Consider the following 19,960-nt stretch of genomic DNA (forward strand, 5'->3'; position numbering starts at 1 on the left):
CTCCTGAACTTTTCTGCATTTGACTCTTGGGGTGAATATTAAAATAATCCTATAAATTGTGTCCTATATTAAATATTTGCCCTTATAAACCTTGACCACAACAGGCATGCAGACAGGGAAGATGTGAAGACAGCCATGTAACGATGGAACCAGTGATTACAGTGTGTGTCTACGAGTCAATGAACTCCAGATTGCCAAGAACTGCCAGAAGCTGGGAAAAGGGAAAAGGTAATGGTGATCCCAGAGAGAGTCAGAGAGGACATGGCCCACCAATAATTTGATTTCAGGCTTTCAGTCTTCTTATTGGTAAATTTCTGTTAAGGTCACCAAGTTTACAGTTCTTCTTCCACATTTCTAAGAAACAAACACAAGCATTATCCAGCATATGTATTTTTTGTTTTTGTTTTTTCTTTTTCCTTTTCATCAGTACCGGGGATCGAACTCACAACTGCCTGCTTGCAAGGCAGGTGCTTATGCCACTGAACTAAATCCCCAGCTCCTAGTATATATATTTTATTTATTCCATCTGATTGCACTACTAAACTGTAAGCACTATGGGAGAAAAGATTTTATTCTTTTTGTTCTGTTTTATCCCCAAACTATAGCCCAAAACTATGTGTGGCAAAGGACAGGCAGGTGAATGACTGTCAGGTGCTGTGCAAGGCAGGCCCAGGTGTGTCAGCAAAGTCACCACATACACAGCGGTACAGGGATGCGGCTGTTTTTACTTCCAAGTAAGAGCACGTAGGACACAATAATTTGAACAAATAAGGATTTATTTTTTTTTCCATGTAAAAACCCAGCAGTTAGCAGTCCAAGCTTTGGGCGGCACCCCAGCCATGCTATCACGGACCCATCACACGCCAGTTCCACGCACTGCTTCAGCTTCCATGGTCACAGATGGCTTCTGCACCCTCGTGTGTACCCTTCAGTTCCAGGCAGGAAGATGGGTGGGCAAATGGCCACACTAGCTTCTTTACATTGGAAATAAACCAGTCCAAGACCCTCCCCAGTACACATCCTCTCTAGCTAGAAGGGAGCTGGGGAGGTCACCTGAATACTTAGCCTTCCAGCCACTAAAAGAGGAGAAGAGCAAGGGGCAGCATTAGCAGTGGTTGCCATGGGGCCTCCGCGGGTGAGGAAGGATGAGCGATGAGACAACAGGGTAAAGACAGTGAACAATCCCTACCTCACAGCCAATACATACAAAAATAAATTCCAAGTAGATTAAATGCTAATTTTGGTGAAACCCTGTCTCAAAATCTCAAAATACAAAAGGCCTGGCAATCAATGCAACCCATTGGGAAGGCCCTGGGTTCAATCCCCATAACACACACACACACACACACACACACACTCTCTCTCCTCTCTCTCTCTCTCTCTCTCTCTCTCTCTTAGGGAAAACAGTATTTGGGAAAGATCTGTAAGTGACACTTGAAGGTAGACACTACATCAAATGCCATCATTACAAAGTAGAAAGCCAAGCATATAACCAAAGGATTCTTATATAAGAAAACTGTACACTAGTAATAAAAAGAAAAAGGAGGCTAAAATTAAAGTACCACAGAAGAAATTACACAACTGATAACGATCTTCAAACTGACTTGCGAAAAAACAGAAACTAAAACTTTTACACATATCAGATTGTTAAAAGTTGAAAATGGTCATCAAATGCTTAGTGGGCAGAGGGGAATCTCAGCAGCCATTAACCACAGTGGGAAGAAAAGGACTCGCTCCACTTTGGAGAGCAATGGGGCCCCGTCCAGTAAAACTGAAAATGTACACAAGGTGCCCAGCAACTTTACATTTGCAAGGATAGACATGTGCAAGAACATCTGAAGCACAAGCAACATTTAAGAGCTAAAACCTGGAAACCACCTAAAATGTTCAGGGGTAACGTAACAGAGACACGAGTCAATTCATTCCAACAGCATGACAGTGAGGAAGACACATCCTGAGCTACATTTTGCCCCAAGCCCACCAGCAATGTTGAGTCTTTTTTTTTTTTTCTTTCTCTTTTTTATCGGTACCGGGGATCGAACTCACGACTGCCTGCTTGCAAGGCAGGCGCTTATGCCGCTGAGCTAAACCCCCAGCCCCGCTTCTTGAATTTCTTGTCACTGCACTCCTCTGCATCCTGCTCTCCTCTATCCTTGAAGCCAGGTTGAAGTCACACCCTCTGCAGCCCCCTTGCCCTCCCCATGCTGTCCTTTTACTGAGAGGCCCGGAGCACGAGACTGCACAGTCTCTAACACACCACTTGCTGGGTGATGACGACGGGCACATTTTGCTTCACTGTACTGTTTCTCCACCTGGGAAATGGGGCAACCACATCCCTCCCAGCTGGTGCTCTGCTGAGGGCCAGAGGCTGGCTAGAAGTTATCAAAGGAAAAAGCAAAGCTCCCGAGGACAGTTGCAAGGCTAAGGTTGGCTACTTCACTTTATTTAGTAAACAGTCACACTCTGAGCCCCACCAAACAGCTCCTCCACCCTCATCTGAGGTCGGCCCTGGCACAAGCTCAGAGGGGGACAGGAAGGCCCAGGTTCCCCAAAGTGAGCTTTGTCTGTCATCATACACATCACACGCCTCAGAACAAAACCACTGCCCTGGGTCCTTGGAGCCACCCCAATGTGGTTTGGGGGGCCCTCCAGTGTTCAACAGCCATGTCCAGGGCCACAGCCCCGGGTACAGAGCCTCTGTTCCTCACATGCCACCAGAGCAGTACTGAGAGCCTCATCCCCAGCTGTGGGGATGCAGACACCAGCTCTGCCATCTGTCCATGCTGGGCAAGAAGCAAAATGTACGAAAATACTTTAATCATTTCTTTGAAACGGTTAAGAAATAAGATCGTGTTTTTCTTTTACGATCCCAGTTTAAAAAAAAAAAAAAGTTCACATTAGAGCCTCGGCTGGAAGTCAGGCTCTTTCCACGGGGCGGCAGCTTAGTAGAAACGCTTGTTCCGTTCCTGGCGCTTCTGAAACACCACAGCGCCCACCACAGCACACACAATGATACCCAGGAGCGCGCACAGCAGCAGCAGGAATACCCTCCAACCCGTCAGGGGGCCGCTGCGGAAGTTCCCTGTGGGGTCGTCCACGTTGTCTGGGGAGGAGAAACAGGGTGGTGAATGGGCAAAGGAGGAGGGGCTGGGCACAGCTGGCCTCTAGGAATGCAGCTAACAGGATCATGGCCCAGGACCAGGTCTACCATCTCAGGGGGCCACGACATACAGCCTACATGTGGGACAGTGCTGGTTGCAGGGCAATGTCTGGTGGCCACAGCTAAGCTCTTAGGTCCATAATTGGCAGGACAGGAGTAGAAAGAGGGTCAATCCCACAGGGACCAAGGTCCCAGGACCTGAGGCCTGCGGTGCATTCTGCTGCAAGGCATTGGTTAAAACCAGAGATCCCTAGGCTCCCTCCAAGAGCCTGATTCTGTCCAGGATAAGCCCAAGGATCAGATCTGTGGGCAAAGCCCTCCCAGGAAGCACAGCCCTCCCCAAAGGGTGATCTCACAGCTGAAGGGCCCTGGCAGCCCCTCCCCCTGCTGGGTGCCGGGCCTTGATGTATGTGGGATCTCAGGGATCCTCAACACTCTGGGATATAGTGCCCTCGTGAATTCCCTTTCCCAGGACGAGAGAAGGAAATACCCAGTCATAGATGGAGGAGGTGAGGTCTGGGCTGAGCCTTGCTGCAGTTACTCAGCCTCCTCCTAGATGCAGGCCTCACTCTCCAGGGCAGGTCTGCACGGGCCTCTCAACCCAGCCTCGGGTGCTAGTCTTGACCCTCAGTTGCATCCACACTGCCCACTTGATAGAACACTGACTCCAAGCCAACCTACAGCCACCCCTCCTGCAAAGCCTGCCCCAGGCAGGCCCCTGCACAATGACAGCAATGGCTACTGGCTGAACCAGGAGAGCTTCAGGGCTCCCACAAATAATCCCTTTTCTGCCTCATTTGCTAGACTGAGCCCTAGGACAGGCCCTGCCTCTCCTCAGGTTTCCAGTGCTAGCCCATGGCTAGTTGTAAAGTTCTGGAAACATCTGCTGAAGGAACAAGTAGATCACCAAGTCTGAAAATCAGTTAATCTCTGCCTCGCCAGCCACAAAGTGGGTACGCAGAGTAGACGGCATCCTTGAAAGCACTCAGCAGCCACCAGTCTGACCAATGGTGACAGGATTTGTCTGGCACCTAAAATATTTAAAAGCCATTCCAATCTTTGAAAAAGTGAAATATCACATAGAAGGCTAGATTCTGACTTCTCTTAAAAACCCGGAAAAACACTGGGAATGGAACCTAGGACTGGGCTAAGCCCTTCACATCTCAGCCTGGTAAAGCTCACTCAGGCCTGTTCCATGCATGTTATTTTCTTTTTGTTTTCTTTTTTTATACAGGGTCTCACTGCATAGTTCAGGCTGGCCTCAAACTTGCAATTCTCCTGCCTCAGCCAAGTGCTGGGATTTTGGCCTGTACTACTGTGTCCAGCATTTTTTTTTGATACCTGGAACTGAACTCAGGACCTCGTGCTTGCCAGGCAGGCACTGCACCACTGAGCTGTATCCCCGGCCCCGTCCATGCACTTATGTCACCACTGGCTCCACAGTTCTTGGGGTAGGAGGAAGTGGAAATGCCTCATTCCTCCAGCCGGAACATTCACTCCACGGGACAGAGAGACAATTAGTGGATGAAATCAGGCTTTATGGTTTTGCTGAAACCCACGTTCAAATATGGCCTCTCTACCTTAGGAAATGCAAGGAGGACGGTCTCTAAGTAACTTCTGCCTCACCCATTTACTTGAAAACTCCTCAGAGGTGACCCAACCCAAACTCCTGACCTCTAGGAGCTTGGGCAAGGTCAGTCAATACCATTTCCCCAAGGCAAGGCTGAGCTCAGACCACAGCCATTACTGGATTGGGAAGGGCAGAAGGACCACAGTGCTCACCTGAGGCTCAGGTAGGGAGGGAACCATGTTCACACATACCTTTGGGAGACTTGAAGAAGCTGACACCAGGCTCAATCTTGGTCCAATCAATGTTTTCTTCATCCGGAGTGTGTTCTACCATGAGCTGGAACAGCTTGATGGAGATGATGTCATGATTGTCTATGGGATGAAGAATATACCTCATATTATCTGGACCCAGCCTCAGGTGCATGGTCCGAGTCCCTCTCCAAAGACAAAGAACTGGCCTGGGCTTGAGAGTACTGCTCCTGCCCATGGCTGGCCTCTTTTCTTCCCTGCTACCTCCAGCCCCAGGAAGACAGTATTCTAGGAAATCTGCGAGGGATGGAGGGTGCAGCTCAGTGATAGATGGTGTGGTTAGCAACGCACACACACACAGAAAATAAAAGAGAAGTTGTGCATGGTGACATGTGCCTGTAATTCTAGCATTCAGGAAGCTGAGGCAGGAAGATCATCAAGAGTCCTAGGCCAGCTGAGGCGACAGTGAGACCTTGTCTCAAAAAAAAAAAAAGAAAAAAGAAGAAGAAAAAAAAAAAAGAAACCTAGGAGGAAGAGACTAGGTGGCAAAAAGAGAGCATGAGCTTTATGTTCAAAATCATTTGAGTATAAATCCCATGTCTGCTCCCCGCTTTGAGGTTCAATTTCCTCATCTGTAAAATGGGATTGGTATGATAACCCTCCTCTAGGCTGTCTAGGCACTATGGCAAGCTAATGAACATACACAGAACATGAAATACACACTGCTGCCAGAGGGTAAGTACTTAAAACAGAGACCAGGTAAGGGCTGACTGAGAAGCCTGATCTTCCCAAGGGCAGGCAGCTTCCAGGTACTCCTGTCAGAGACCCAAGTGTACATTACAGATAGACAACTGAGCGTCCAGCTAAGGACCAGACCCCAAAACAAGTGTCAGTTATTGTACCTGAGGAAACTTAGAAAAGGGATAGTCCAAAGAGCCCAGGCAGGAAAGAGCCTCTGCTTGACACTAACAGATCATCCCGTTAAGAGAGAAGGAGCTCTCCTTGCCAGCTGGATTCTCTAGCCAAAAACTTGATGAACCAACTGGAATCTGGGAAAGGTCTTGTTTAAAATGGAAAATCTCCTAGAACCATAGTGGAAGGAACTGGTGGCCGGATCAGGAAGCTCCAGATGAACAGCAGGAGGGCACAGCCCCTCAAGGTGGTGAGTGGCCTGGAGATACAAGGACTAGCTATGGTGTCAGATTCTAGCTCCCATTTGGGCTCTGCCACTTCCTGCTTGTCGTGTTGGGGAAATCCTCCAATTTTCAAATTCCCTATGGTCTCAGTTACATAAAAATAGGAACTGCTACCTACCTAAGAATATATCCCATGACTACCTATAGGATGCCTGGCATCGACAACCCCCCAACTAATGGCTAGGCACTAACTCTTGCGGCGGTCTCTACCATGCTTCACTGGACATCTCAAAATCACCTTGGAGAGCACCTATCAGCCACAGATCTGCTCCTCCCATGAAGAGATACTGTAATACAAAACTCTTGGTAAAAGTGGAGGGAAGGGAAGTGTGTTATGGTGGATCCTTAATGAAACAAGACGGATCATGTGCTGGTAGTTATAGATGCTGTGGGACCAGAACAGGAGCCTTTAGGCCATTCGTTTGTGCTTAGAGTACACAACTGGAAGTTCTCTATTAAGCTTTGCATGGTGGTGCATGCCTGTAATCCCAGCACTCTATGAGGCTGAGGCAAGAGGACTGAAAGTTCAACCCCAGTTGGACAACTAAGCAACACTCTGTTTCAAAAAGAAAGGCAAGGGATGTAGCTCAGTCTGAAGGCCCTGGTCCAATCCTCAGTGCTGGCCCTCTACCAGAGTTCTCTATTAAAACTATAAAATCCTAAAACAATGGACATTTTGGGATTCCTGAGATTACACGGACCTATGTATTGCCCTGGAGGGGGAGGGGCACTGGCTATAAGCAACATTCTGAGGATAAATAAGTCTAACACATCCCCTCCCGGTTGTGCTCATTAGGAGCTGGCTTGGGCCTGGTGCCTTCCAGGTGCCCTTGGTAGAAGACTGCAGATCACAGACAAGGGCCACCAAGTATCTCCTATGCCAACTGACATAGCATGGCCTGTACAGGCATGCTGACATTTCCTGAGTATCTACTGTGAGACAAATGAAGCATATCATGCAGGTTACAATTTAGATGGTGGGTAGGGGGAAAAAAGTAGAAAATAAAATAAATTTTACAGCTGACTGAAAAAAACAGATGCTAGCCCAGGAAAATGAAGAAGGGAAAGGTAATGGAGAGTATGTTGGGGACTGGAGACAGCAGTTTTAAATAAGAGAATGGGGAAGCTCCACTGTGGAAGTTTCACTTGAGCAAGAGCCAGCTTGGCGGCTGCCATGAGCAGGGAAGTGGGCCCTGAATCAGACGTGATGCAGAGTGTCGAGGGGGCTGGCGTGGCCCTGACTCTGAGTGAGATGGCAGCCACTGCAGCACTGAGCAGGGGCAACCCCTTGGAGGTGCACTGTGATTGTTCTGGCTGCTGCACAGAGACTGAGAGGGGCTAGTGTAGAAGGGTGATTGCTTGGGAGGCTCCAGAGAGGTGATGGGGATTGAACCCTCTAGCTAGTAAGAGAACAGGGATGCTGAGCCAGCCACTACTTACACAGGTCTGGAGACAGAATCTATAGAATCTACATTCAGCCTCTAATTTCATAAAGATAAAGAACGATCACTAATGAATTGTTTTATGAATTGTTTGGGCCTACCTACAGTTATAGGAAATGGAGAGAGAAGAAAGATAGTGAGTATGGAAACCAAAGGAACAAAGGTTACTAACTGTGTGAAAGCTTCTAAGAGACCACGGAGGACCTGGGCTTGGAAGGAATTCCCCATTCAGCTCATTCACTCACCAGACAGGTCACCAGTGCCAGCCGAGGCTCCAAAGTAGTAGCCGGTGGGCAGGCGCACTCCTATGATGTCAATGCAGTTCTTCCACTCATTCTTGTCTTCCAAGTCAGTCATCACCTGCAGCCAGCCAGCCAGTCAGGCACACCTGCAGGCCTGAGCCTGACACCTCCCCAAGCCTCTGCAGAACCAGCAGGGGCTCAGCTTTGGGCTTAAGGGGCTCCTCCCTCACACTGTCAGGCAGCTTACCGTCAGGCGGTTGCGGGAGTAGCGCACTGCCAGGAAGGTATCATGGTCCCGGTTGCGGAAATCAGCCACGCAACCCGCCAGCTCAGTCCAGCGCCCATCCTTGCTGTGGTCGTAGGACAAGGAGCCATTGTTCACCATCACCGAGATGTACGGGAACACACGCTGGGACCAAGACACTAGTTATTCCACGGTTTGCCCAGACTGTGGGAGGAAGATGGGTGCCCTCCACCCCAACCCCTGGTGGCTCCTTTTGTGCCTGGACCAGGAAGAAGACCCAGTCCCCAACTTCTAGCCAACTGCCCAGTCCTTGCCTTCCTGCTCCACAGGAGAGAACAGGGCCCTACCTCAGTGGTCTCGTCATTGGGATATGTGTCCAAGAAGATGGCTAAGCCATGGAAGTTGTCTTTGCTTCCAAACACAGGCCCTGGAATTAGAAGGAGATACTCACAAAGGGAAAAACTAGAAATGTCTTCTGGGTAGCTCAAAAGCAGTGTAGGTAGGGGCTAGAGATCATTCACCCAGGAGAGAAGAGAAACTCTGAAGGAAAAAGATGAAGTGGGTCAGGAAGGCTGTTGGGGTGCAGCAAATCTGACCTAAGTAGCCAGCCACATTGCTGGGCCAGTTTCAAGCCAGCAGGCTTCCTAGTCCATAGGAATAGCCCTTAGGCCGAGGGCAGTGAACTTTCTGTAAAGGGCCACAGAGGGTACATTTTTAACTTTGCAGGCTATGGACAGTGTCTAATAGTCTTCATGTTTTACCCTCTAAAAAAATAAATAAATAACTCTACTAGGGTCTGGTGGTGTACACCCATAATCCCAGGAGGAAGGAGGATTGCAAGTTCAGCCTAACCAGGCAACTTAGGAAGACCCTATCTCAAAATAAAAACTAAGTCAACAGCTAGGGAGTAGCTTAGTGCAATGGCCCTGACTCAGTCTCCAGTACTGAAATAACAGACCCCTCAAATTACAGAATGGCCAAAATCAGGTCACAAGGGAGAATGGTGTGGAGCAGGGAGGTCTAGCTGCTCTCCTCTCCTAAGAAGCCCTCCTGCCACAGCCAAACTCCTTTCCAAAGTGCAGTTTCATCTGAGGACAGCAGCAGTATCTTCTCGCATGATGGTGCAGAGCAGAAAATCTTTGACCACAGAAGCAGAGGAAAACCCCCTTGTCTCACCTGCCTCTACCTCCCTGGTGGCTCGAAGCCAGCCTCACGGCTGCCCCACTTTCTGGGACTCAGTAGCATCCCTGAGCTAGCCCTGCCCTACCTGGCACGAGGCGGTCCCGGGTATACCACAAGGCAATGCCATCTCCATGAAGATTCTTCTTTCCTGTGCCATGGACTTTGAAGTGGACATGCATCTCCCAGTCCTTGAGGAAGCAGGGCTGAAGTGGGAGCAGAGAGGGCTGCTCAGAACTCCCCAGCCTTTAAAAAAGCTGAGGAGGATCTTGGCCCAGAACCTGTGTAACATTTCTCTTTTCCCAACCCCATGAAGACCATGTACCCAGTCCTTATCCCAGGGTCAGGTAGCAAAGTCATAAGTGCCGCCAACCTCAGATCCTCAAGCAAGAAGGGAAAACCACAGTGGTTCAAGGTTGCTTGAGGCCTGGCCTCTGCTTCCCTGGGCCTGCTTTTATACTGTTAGTACCAACCAAATCCTTTAGCCTGTTTCATCTCCAACCCCTACTGCTCCTACTCTGAGGTCCTGCAGGTAGATAACTACCCCTATTTGAGCCGGTATTTTCAATAACAGAAATGCTGAAGCAGTTGTACATGGCAGGTTACAGTATGGTCTTGATTCTTACCCAGGTCTGTCTGAAAATTTGAGTTCCATCTTCTAGGCCAGTGACAGCAAACCTTTTAGAACTCCCAATGATACAAACAGCCAGCTATGGCATGCGTGCCATAGGTTTGGCACTGTCCTAGGCTTCCCAAGACCTTCAGGCCTTTAAATATAAATTGTACCAAATCCTTTCTACCCATGCCACCCATCTTCTCTTATATCCAACCTTCCAAAGTGGGGAAAAGCAGGCTGAGGAAATTCTGAGATTCAAACTTGGTCTGGCTGACTGCAAAGCCCAACTCTTGGCCCAAAACACCTCCGAGAAACCCAGCTCAACCCAGGGATGGGGGCTGTTCAGGGAGGTGGCTCTGGGCCACCATGTGAGAGAAACAGATCCTCCCCATGGCCACACGAACCAGATGCTCACAGCAAAGGTAAACACCCTCCCCTTCCCTACCAGGAAACTGCTCAAGAAAACTTAAAGTAAACATACTTCGACAAGAGTCCATTTAGAGAAGTCAACAGATGGCCATGTGATGAAGGGCAAACTAAAACGAGGTAGTATTGATCTGTCATTGTGGGAGCTACTAAAAAGATCGTTAGTATTGAATACAGCCGGCACAAAGAAATAGCACTTTCAGATAACTGGTAAGACTGTAAATGGTTCTGTTTTCTTGGGGGAAATTTGATTGCAGCTTTTTAACAATACGGCAGATCCCAGAAACACTTACATCTATAGGTATCAAAGACACTAAAAGAAAAAGTAAGTTGTAAGTAGTATCAGCTATAGTCTCATGGGGGAGGTAATTAAGAAAAAAAACAAAACAAGAACTCATATTAATTTTAGGTCATTATGAGAGAATTGTGAGAATGTTTACTTTCTTTCTTTTTGTGGTACTGGGGATCAAATTCATGACCTCGTGCTTGCCCGTTAGGTGCTTATGCCACTGAGCTAAATCCCCAGCCCAAGAATGTTTACTTTCTATGTTTGGAGAGTGTATAATGAATATATTACTTCTATTACCAGGAAAAACTCAAATCAAAAATAGAAAAGGTTATGTACCAATGTTGGCAAATCAGCTTATGCGCTCATAGATCCACCAGATTCACTGTTCATCTCTGGGTCCTGGAAACCCAGATGATGAGACCCAGTCTGGCCCCTGAGATCATGGAGATCGGAAGCAACTGCAAAACAGCTTGCAAACAGTGTAAAACTTCAAAGTCTCCTCAATTCTGGAAGGTTCGCCAGTCTGGTGAGGGCATCTAAGGTGACGAGAACTAGCTCTCAAGGACACAAGGAATTTGAGTGCGAAGTCTACTGAGGATTATAGAGGCCTTGCTTTGAGTTAGATTTGCACAAAGATTGTAACCCAAAAGCAAGCGCGCACTAGGAAAGGCCCTCCCAGGGACTCAAGTCACCTTTGAGTCCTTCTTCTGCCCCAAATCAGACTAAGGTAACTTATCCAGGCCTTAAGCTTTCCTACAAACAACTGCATAAATGCAGTGTCCCACACACAGTCATAAATAACCAGGCAGACAAAGAGAAACAGTATGAATAAAATGAAGAGAAAAAGGAAGGTCAGGAGGAATTACAGGTACCAGACTTTCAAATATGTTCAAGGAAACAAAAGACAAGATTTAGAAATCAGGAAGGTAACTGAAATTTTAAAAATTCACATTAAAAGTACACCAGAACTAAATACAGTAACAGACAAATATAGTAACCATTAAAAACAGTAGAAGCCAGGCGTGGTGGCACATGCCTGTAGTCCCAGCTCCTGAATCCATGTGTCCTTTCCTGAAACTGCAGGACCTGATCAAATCCAGGGCTTTTACACAAGTGCTCCACTGCTGGCCACACTGCTACACCTCCACTCCTTTTGCAAATTTTTGTTCATTTATCTTTGAGACAGGGTTTCACTATGTAGCTCAGGCTGGCCTCAAACTCCTAGCAATCCTCCTGCCATGGCCTCCCAAATGCTGGGATTTTACGCATACACCATGATGCCTGGCTGTTTTCATTTGATTTATTTTTGTCTTTTTTTGGGACTGAGTTTCACCATGGAGTTCAGGCTGGCCTTGCACTCACTTTGTAGCCCACGTGGGCCTCAAACTCACAGCAACTGTCCTGCCTCAGCCTCCAGAGTGCTGGCATTACATATATGCACCACCATATTTGGCTGTTTTTATTTTTTGAGATAGGATCTTGCTATGTATTTCAGTCTAGCCTTGAATCATTACGCAGCCCACCCTGGCTCACAGCGATCCTCCTGCCTTGGCCTCCTGGGTTCTGAGATCACAGATGTGTACCAACATACCTCACTAAATATTTAAACTTAAAATGATTTTTATATCAACTTTTGTAAGGGACAAATAATTCTGGATTGGAACATTAATTTATAAAGGAAAAAAAAACAGCTTAAAGGCCACTCCTACAACCTCTACACAAAACGCCTTCAAGATGGAGGCTGAGTCTGTGTCTTCTGCTTCAACTATCAGACACCTGGAGTTCTAGTTACTTTTGAGCTACATTACAGCTCAGAAGACAGTAGGAATGTGGGGGGTATTTGCTAATTCAGTGTCTCCCCCAGATGAAGCAAATGGAGACAGAAAAACAAAAAGTGCAGAAAGCATCTCTTCAGCTCAGTGAAGGGAGAGATAGTTCTTGGGAAGCACTTAACAGAAAATTCTAAGAGATTCAAGCAACTGTGTTGAGGAATATAGGAGATACTCCAAATATTTACGGAGCATCAGTAGGGCCCAACAAGAAAGATCTACGGAGCTGAGTAGGAATATGGGGGTGGAAGGCAAAATCATTATATTTTAGACTGCAAATTTGATAAAGAACAGAATGCTCTCCATCCTGTAACATCTCCAAGTCACTGCAAATACCAACCACTAGCTACCTACAATCATAATTTAAATAATTTTCTTGGGTATGGTTATTCTTTGTAATTAAACCCAGTTTCTAACATTTCTAATACTATTTGTGCCTTGTTTTTTTAAACTCAGCATTATGCTTAACTCCTTCCTATGAAAAATATAAGAGTATATTATCATCTCTAAAAACTAGTGAGGTATAGCAGAGTGCTTGCCCAGAATGTGCAAGAACATGAGTCTGACCCTGGGGGTGAAGGGAACCCTAAAACAGAATATTGTGACACAACGTGCTTCGAGGGAGAAAAGGGAGTTAATGAAATAGTCACTGAGTGGGTGGCACTTGAACTGAGACTTAACAGAAGGAATCAAGTAGGCATGAAGAACCAGGAGGCAATGTCCCAGATAGAGGGAACAACAAGTGCAAAGGTCCTGAGGTGAGAAGGCAGAGAGTTGGAACAAAATCAACAGAATGACTAGAGTTGCCAGGCACCATGGGCCAGATTGTACAGACAAAGTGTGCAGTTATCCTTCACAGGAGACCCCAGGCTCTGAGGATCACAGTAAGAACTGAAGAAAGTACAGATGCCTTTTAAACAGCAGTGTGGTGGCACAAGGCAGGAAGAGAGATGAGGCAACACAAGGATAGGGTAGACTCCCACAACTAAAGGAGAAAGAGAGTCACAAGGAACGAAGGAGCAGAGTGATGGGGGCATTGGCCAATGGTGTAGACCATGGGAAGGGATGGATCAAGAAGGCTAGGGAAGGAACAGATTCATTCTAAACTTATGACCCACCCCCAAATAATTCCCTTTTCCAACCTACATTTCCTCAGCTCAAACACTGTGCAGCAACTCACCTTGGCCACTGTTCACATACAACATGTCAGTGACACCTCAGGCTCTCTGACATAAAGGGCAAAAATCATCAATGTCAAAACTGGCTACAAATAGACTTTCCTGAATGACAACACCGTCAAGCAAGCATGGGAGAAGAGGTCTAAGCCTGCAAGGATATCAAAGGGATCCTACTGTCCAGAAGGAGGAGATCAATTGTTTCTAGTTTCTGCTGCACTTGGAGATCTGACAGATCAGTGTAAATACTGTTTGTAATTTACTGGCTGTATTAGCTCTGCATAAGGTCATGAATGCCACCTTGTTCAAGTAGCCTGCTTGAGAATTAAATGCAATAAAGCATGGCAAGGTCAGTGCCTAAAAAACAGCAAAATATCAAATAAAGATCCAGTTTGCTTCATTTTCCCCACCACTGAGGTGGTTCTTTAAACAGTTTGACAGCACCTTAATTTCTGGTTATGTGACTATGGATAAGGCACTTTTAACCGAGCCTTAGCTTCTCAGTAAAATGGTGCTAACACCACTTAACTCTCATGGCTTTTGAAGAAATCAAATGAAGAAAGTGTAAAGCCTCAACCACAGCTCCTGACACAATAACTACTCAATATCCACTGCCTCTTATTACTGGTAAGAGATTAACAAGGGGTGGAACAGAGGGGCACGCCTATAAACCAAGTTCAGGTCTTGGCTGGCGGGGAGGCCGTGGCTCAGTGAACCATTTAAGTCCAGCCTCGTGGGAACCACTCACCTGGTGATTCCAAATAGAGCCCTCTTTGCTGCGTTCGTCAGGGGTCAGACGTACGTACTGACTCGTGAGCATAGTGCTGCCTTGGAAGTCCCAAAGAGGCATAGAGCTAGAACCAACTCCTGTGGGGAGAAAGACAGGCACAGACAGGTCAGCCAGGACTGGCCGTGTCACAGGTTAGAAACCCACAGCGCTACTCTGCTCAAAACAAGAGTGCACGTCCTCACTCAACTTGGTACAGCCCCCACCTTCACTCATGCCCGCCTCAGGCCTCACCTTGGTAGGGCTTAATGAGCGAATGCTCCCGCTTGAGATGCTCACTGTTGCCGTCAGTTATATCCGCAGCCACCGGCCCCAGCAACAGAAGAATATGTACAAGAGTAGCGGGGCCAGGGCCGGGGCCAGGAAGCCCAGTCCTCCCTGGGACTCGCCGGCCCCAGCCCCAGCGCCAAAACCAACCCTCTGCCGCCATTCTCCTCCACTCTCGGCCACTTCCGCCCCAGGAGTTCCGCCTTCCGGGTGTCCTAGCTAATGGCCTCCGGCCGGAAGCCTCCATCTTCAGTGTCCCCGAGAGTTAAAAAGCAAAGCCTTGCAGCCGAGGGGACTTCATCTTTACTGGCTGGGCAGCCCTCTATCCTGGTCGAGTGCTGTTCCATCACCTTGGAGGCACCAGGGTACCTGCGGGCGGACTCAGCAACGGGTTCTTAGACGCGACAAGCGTTGCAGCCAATCGCGGAACAGCACGTTAGGCTTCCGAGCCACTGAGAAACAGAGGAATAGTTTGAGCCGCGAGCAGCGCGGGCGTCGTTTTTGAACTGGGCGTGCTGGAACTTGTAGTTTTTATGGGCTGTTTACACCGGGAGGACTCGCAAAGACCACTAAACTCACAGTGGCTTGACCCTTAGGGCACTGACCGTGTCGCATTTTTCCCAGCTAGGTGGGAAGGAACTCTAAATTGAAACAGGTTACAGAGCGGAAAGGGTGAGGAGGCTGCGTCTGACTCCCACTCTCACAGCCATTGTAGTACTTTGTGCTCCAAAAGACAGCGTAGGGACAACCAAGAGCTGGACGGGCAACTGAGCTACTTTGTGCCTCTCTGAGGAAAATAAGTAAACATGGGCAGAGGAGATCCTAAGAAGCCGAGAGGCAAAATGGCATCATATGCATTCTTTGTGCAAACTTGCCGAGAGGAGCCCAAGAAAAAGCCCCCAGATGCTTCTATTTCTCAGAGTTTTCTTAGGAAACGCTCAGAAAGGTGGAAGCCCATGTCTGCTAAAAACAAAGGAAAATTTGAAGACGTGGCAAAGGCGGACAAGGCTCGTTATGAAAGAGAAATAAAAATTTATATTCCTCCTAAGGGAGAAACAAAAAAGAAGTTCAAGGATCCCAATGCGCCCAAGAAGCCTCCTTCGGCCTTTTTGTTCAGCTCTAAATATAGTCCAAAAATCAAAGGAGAACATTCTGGCCTCTTCATTGGTGATGTCGCAAAGAAACTGGGAGAAACGTGGAATAATACTGCAGCAAATGGCAAGCAGCCTTATGAGAAGAAGGCTGCTAAGCTGAAAGAAATATGAAAAGGACTTTGCTGCCTACCGAGCTAAAGGAAGATCAGCAGCAACAAAAGGACTTGTCAAGGCTAAATAAAGTAAGAAAGAGGACGAAGATGAGGAACACAAAAAGGAGGAAAACAGAGGATGAAGAAGAAGATGATGATGCATAAGTTGGTTCTAGTGCAGTTTTTTTCTTGTCTATAAAATATTTAAACCCCTTGAACACAAATCACTCCTTTTGAAGAACAAAGCTGAAATGTAAGGCTGAGTAAGATGTTTTTAAACTGTACAGTGTCTTTTTTTTTTTTTTTTGTATGTTTAGCACACTACCAAATGTATCTTTAGATAGGCCGGTCCTGGTGGTATTTTCAATAGCCACTAACCTTGCCTGGTACACTATGGGGGTTATAAATTGGCAACACAAATTATATATGGGGACAGTAGTTTTTCATCTTCAGTTGTCTCTGATGCAGTCTATGTGAAATAACTGTTCTATTAACTGAATAGCACTCTATAATTGAAAAAAAAAGTTGCAGCATTTTGTTGGCATTCTGAATGCTTCCAAGTAAATACAATTTTTTTATTAGTTTTAAAAAAAGAGCCGGTGTGGTGACACATGCCTGTAATCCCAGGAGGCTGAGGCAGAAGAATCATTGCAAATTTGCAACTAGCTTGAGCTAAAAAGTGAGCTCAAGGCCAGCCTGAATTGCATAGCAAGATTCTGTCTCTAAAAGAAGAAAGAAAGAGAAAGAAAGAAAGAAAGAAAGAAAGAGGACACCTGGAGTCCTACCCCAGTGCCACTTTGAACTGACTGAGTAGCCCAGGGGAGCCTTGAAGCCATGCCTAGCTTTATCCACTCCAGCTGGCTCCAAGCCCAGTTATTTAGGGAACTTTAACTACCCCCAACTCTGCAGGCTCAATTCAGGTTGACACACGAAGAGCTGGCACAGATCCTGCCTTGGGATGGTTTTGGAATCCATCTAGATTCAATGACAGTGCCCTGCACAGCAAGAAGGATCCATTCAAAAGTCCAGGAAGGCTGGCTGTGATTATGTGGTAGCCTGCATCCAGAGTACTGTTCTACCTGCTAATTCTATTTTGATGAATGATTTAAGTATCACAGTAAGTTGTGGTACTGAAAATTCACATCAGAAATCCAGACTTCTTAAATAAATATAAATATATATATATATATATATACATATATAGAAAATAAGTTCAGGTAGTTATACTACTAATTTCTATTAGTTCATTGAAAAGAAAGATTTGTGCCTATATTGTTTGATCAATTTTTCATTCCCATGTCTTATAATACCAGCACCTACCTTGAAGATAACAGTACAGCAAGGTATGCTGGTGCATGCCTGTAATTCCAGCACTCAGGAGGTTGAGGCAGGCGGATCATTGCAAGTTTGAGACCACTCAGGGTTACAAAGTGTACTCAAAATCAGCCAGCCTGAACTGTATAGTTAGATCCTCTCAAAAAGGCCAAAAACCAAAAAGCAAACAAAAGAATATGCAACATACTAACCATTGTTACTCTCTTACAATCTTAATTTGAATTTTTGTACCATCGTTTTTATTGGATTTTTTCTTTAAAATAAAAAACCCCTAGAGTTCTGATTTTTCAAGAAAAAATTAGGAAATATAGGTCCTTATGTCTGCAAAACAACAATGTGCTGGTGCTAAAAGGGACTACCCCTTTACAAATGTTTTCTTCTTCTAAGCTAACCTCTATCTGGCCACTAATTTTACAGTTGCCTGAATTAATGACACCTGATATAGATCTCCAAAGGTGTGATATTGATTGGTTGCTCCTTTATTTTAATATCCTGTCCCCTTGAATGAATGTATTCAGAATTGAGTACTAAGACATCTTTTCTTTCTTTCTTCTTCTTCTTTTTTTTTTTGTATTGGGGATCAAACACTACCATGCACTTGCAAGGTAGGCACTTATGCTACTGAGCTAAATCCCTGGCATCTTTTCTGAATCATTCATTTTAATTACTATTTTCTCATGAATACATTCCTGTATTGTGCTTGAACATACAGTTCATGCCTTGATATCCTCAGAGGGATTCGTTCTGACTACCCCTCTATACCAAAATCACAGAATGTTCAAGTCTCTTTTAGAAAATGACACAATATTTGCGTATAACCTATGAATACTCTCTCATACTTTAATCATCTCTATATTACTAATATTTAATACTCATATTATGTAAATGATATGTAAATCATATCAGGTTATACCTATTGTTTAAGGACTAATGAGAGAGAAAACGTCTGTGCTTATTTAGTAATGATGAAACTTTTTCCAAATTTTCCCCCATGGTTGAATTTGTGAATGTAGATGTAGATGTCTGGATACAGAGAGAGACAGAGACAGAGATGGAAACAGAGAGAAACATGTATGTACAACAAAAGTTGTCTGCCTGTCTGCCTCTCCCTTCCCAAGCAGTGTGCCCTTCTAGAGATTTACCTATACCTGGCCAAATTAGGACATGTACATTCCCCTGGACCTCCACAAGGGCTGGGATTTTTATCATCCACAGTCACTGCTGACTCCCCAGCATCTAGAATAGGGAGTAGGGAGTACTTAACTGGTGAGATAATGAATATTTGTTCTAAAACATGAAATTGAGTCATGAAGAATGAGTAGAATTCCCAGGGAGAGGAAAGGCATTCTCAGCAAAGGAAGAAAGATGCAAAGGTAGAGAAGATGTCTGAAAGTTTAAGGAACATGTCTGTAACACATGAAAAGTATGGTTTGAGAGGAGGATTGGATGAGTCTAGAACTCAAAGGGCCTTCAATTTCCAGCTAAGCAACATGGCCTTTTGGTAGAACTCAGTGGGGGTAACTTTAAGAATGTCAGTAACCAAAAAAAAAAAAAAAAAAAAAAAAAAAATGTCAGTAACCTAGCTACAGTGAGAAGAGACTGGGGTCTGGTAGAAGACTGGATTCAGAGAGGGCAAAGCCTAAACCTAGGAGGTTCCACAGGGGAAGAGGATCAGAAGTGTCAGCCAGAGACTACTCATGAGTAACCAAGGGAAACCAGTGAGACAGAAGTTGAACAGTGTTTGTGGGGTAGAAATACTCCACCACTCTCGTAGAGTGGAGAAAACTAGCTGAGGGCTAATATGAAGAGTCCAGGGTTAGTGGGAGTCCCGGTGGTTACAGCAGAAATTGGCATCTCTGGTGGAGAGTTGAGCAGAAGCATCTCTGCAGGAGCAGAAGAGGACAAATTTTTAGAGGGGATCATTGTGACTGGGCCTTTGAGGGGACAAAGATGAGCTGTTGGCGATTGGCCTCGTGGTGGCTCAGGCCCAGGTACCAGCACCCAGAGCACATTCACAGCTTAGTAGATCTCTACCATGATAAAGAAAATAGCTTGGACAACTCACTTCTCTCTGAGCCTCAGTTTCCTGGTCTGTCAAATGTAAATGATGAACACCACTCACAAAATGGTTTTGAGGATCAAGTGAAGTCTTGTCAGGAGAAGACCCTGGAAACTGTAAAAACAAAACAAAACAAAAAAACCTAACAGTCCTAGGCCTGGGTCCATGGCAGTCTTCACTGACATCACATACTGTACAACCTGCTCATAGGCACTTGAGTAAGACTACCATTCGCAGTACTCCAAGTCCAAGAGTAACATCTTCCCCACCCCCTAACAAGCATCAAGTCTGACCAAATCCTTCAGTCTGTATGGTCTAAACCAAATGTCTAGAAAGAGATGAATCAAAGCTGGAAAAAGAGTATATTAATTAGGACCATAATAGCTACTATGACAAGTTATCCCTAGCCAGGCGTAGTGCTGCATACCTGTAACCCCAGCACTTAGGAGGCTGAGACAGGAGGATTACCATAAATTCAAGGCCAGTTTGAGCTACATAGTGAATTCAAGGTCAGCCTAAAATACATAGCAAGACATAGATTAAGAAAAAAAACAAAACAAAAAACTGTAATCTCAGTCTTGGGAAGCTAAAACAGGAGGATTGTTGTGAGTCCAAGGCCAGCCTGAACTAGATAGCAAGACCTTGTCTTT

General features: G+C 45.9%; 1 protein-coding gene and 1 pseudogene across 1 annotated transcript; one reads left to right on the top strand and one right to left on the bottom strand.

The window, feature by feature from the left end:
• Positions 1-758: 758 nt before the first annotated feature.
• Lman2 (lectin, mannose binding 2) lies at positions 759-15,029 on the bottom strand. Its single transcript, XM_003473244.5, has 8 exons — positions 14,638-15,029; positions 14,365-14,483; positions 9,370-9,487; positions 8,450-8,529; positions 8,106-8,267; positions 7,862-7,976; positions 4,982-5,101; positions 759-3,103 (listed from the first exon to the last, which is right to left on the bottom strand). The coding sequence occupies exons 1-8, from the start codon at positions 14,915-14,917 to the stop codon at positions 2,943-2,945; spliced, it is 1,155 nt and encodes a 384-aa protein (XP_003473292.2). The 5' UTR covers positions 14,918-15,029; the 3' UTR covers positions 759-2,942.
• A 126-nt stretch (positions 15,030-15,155) lies between these two features.
• LOC100727874 (high mobility group protein B1-like) lies at positions 15,156-16,509 on the top strand (annotated as a pseudogene).
• The last annotated feature ends 3,451 nt before the right edge of the window (positions 16,510-19,960 follow it).

Source organism: Cavia porcellus, unplaced genomic scaffold, assembly GCF_034190915.1.
Source record: "Cavia porcellus strain 051 isolate PalLab524CR breed Dunkin Hartley unplaced genomic scaffold, mCavPor4.1 scaffold_19, whole genome shotgun sequence".
Classification (NCBI taxonomy): Eukaryota; Metazoa; Chordata; class Mammalia; order Rodentia; family Caviidae; genus Cavia; species Cavia porcellus.

Excerpts from the sequence above, each read along its gene's own strand:
- Lman2 (XM_003473244.5), bottom strand. The coding sequence starts at position 14,917 with ATGGAGGCTTCCGGCCGGAGGCCATTAGCTAGGACACCCGGAAGGCGG. Across the intron at positions 14,484-14,637 it reads GCTCATTAAGCCCTACCAAG|GAGTTGGTTCTAGCTCTATG; the intron begins GTGAGGCCTGAG and ends TTCTCCCCACAG. Across the intron at positions 3,104-4,981 it reads CTTCTTCAAGTCTCCCAAAG|ACAACGTGGACGACCCCACA; the intron begins GTATGTGTGAAC and ends TCTCCTCCCCAG.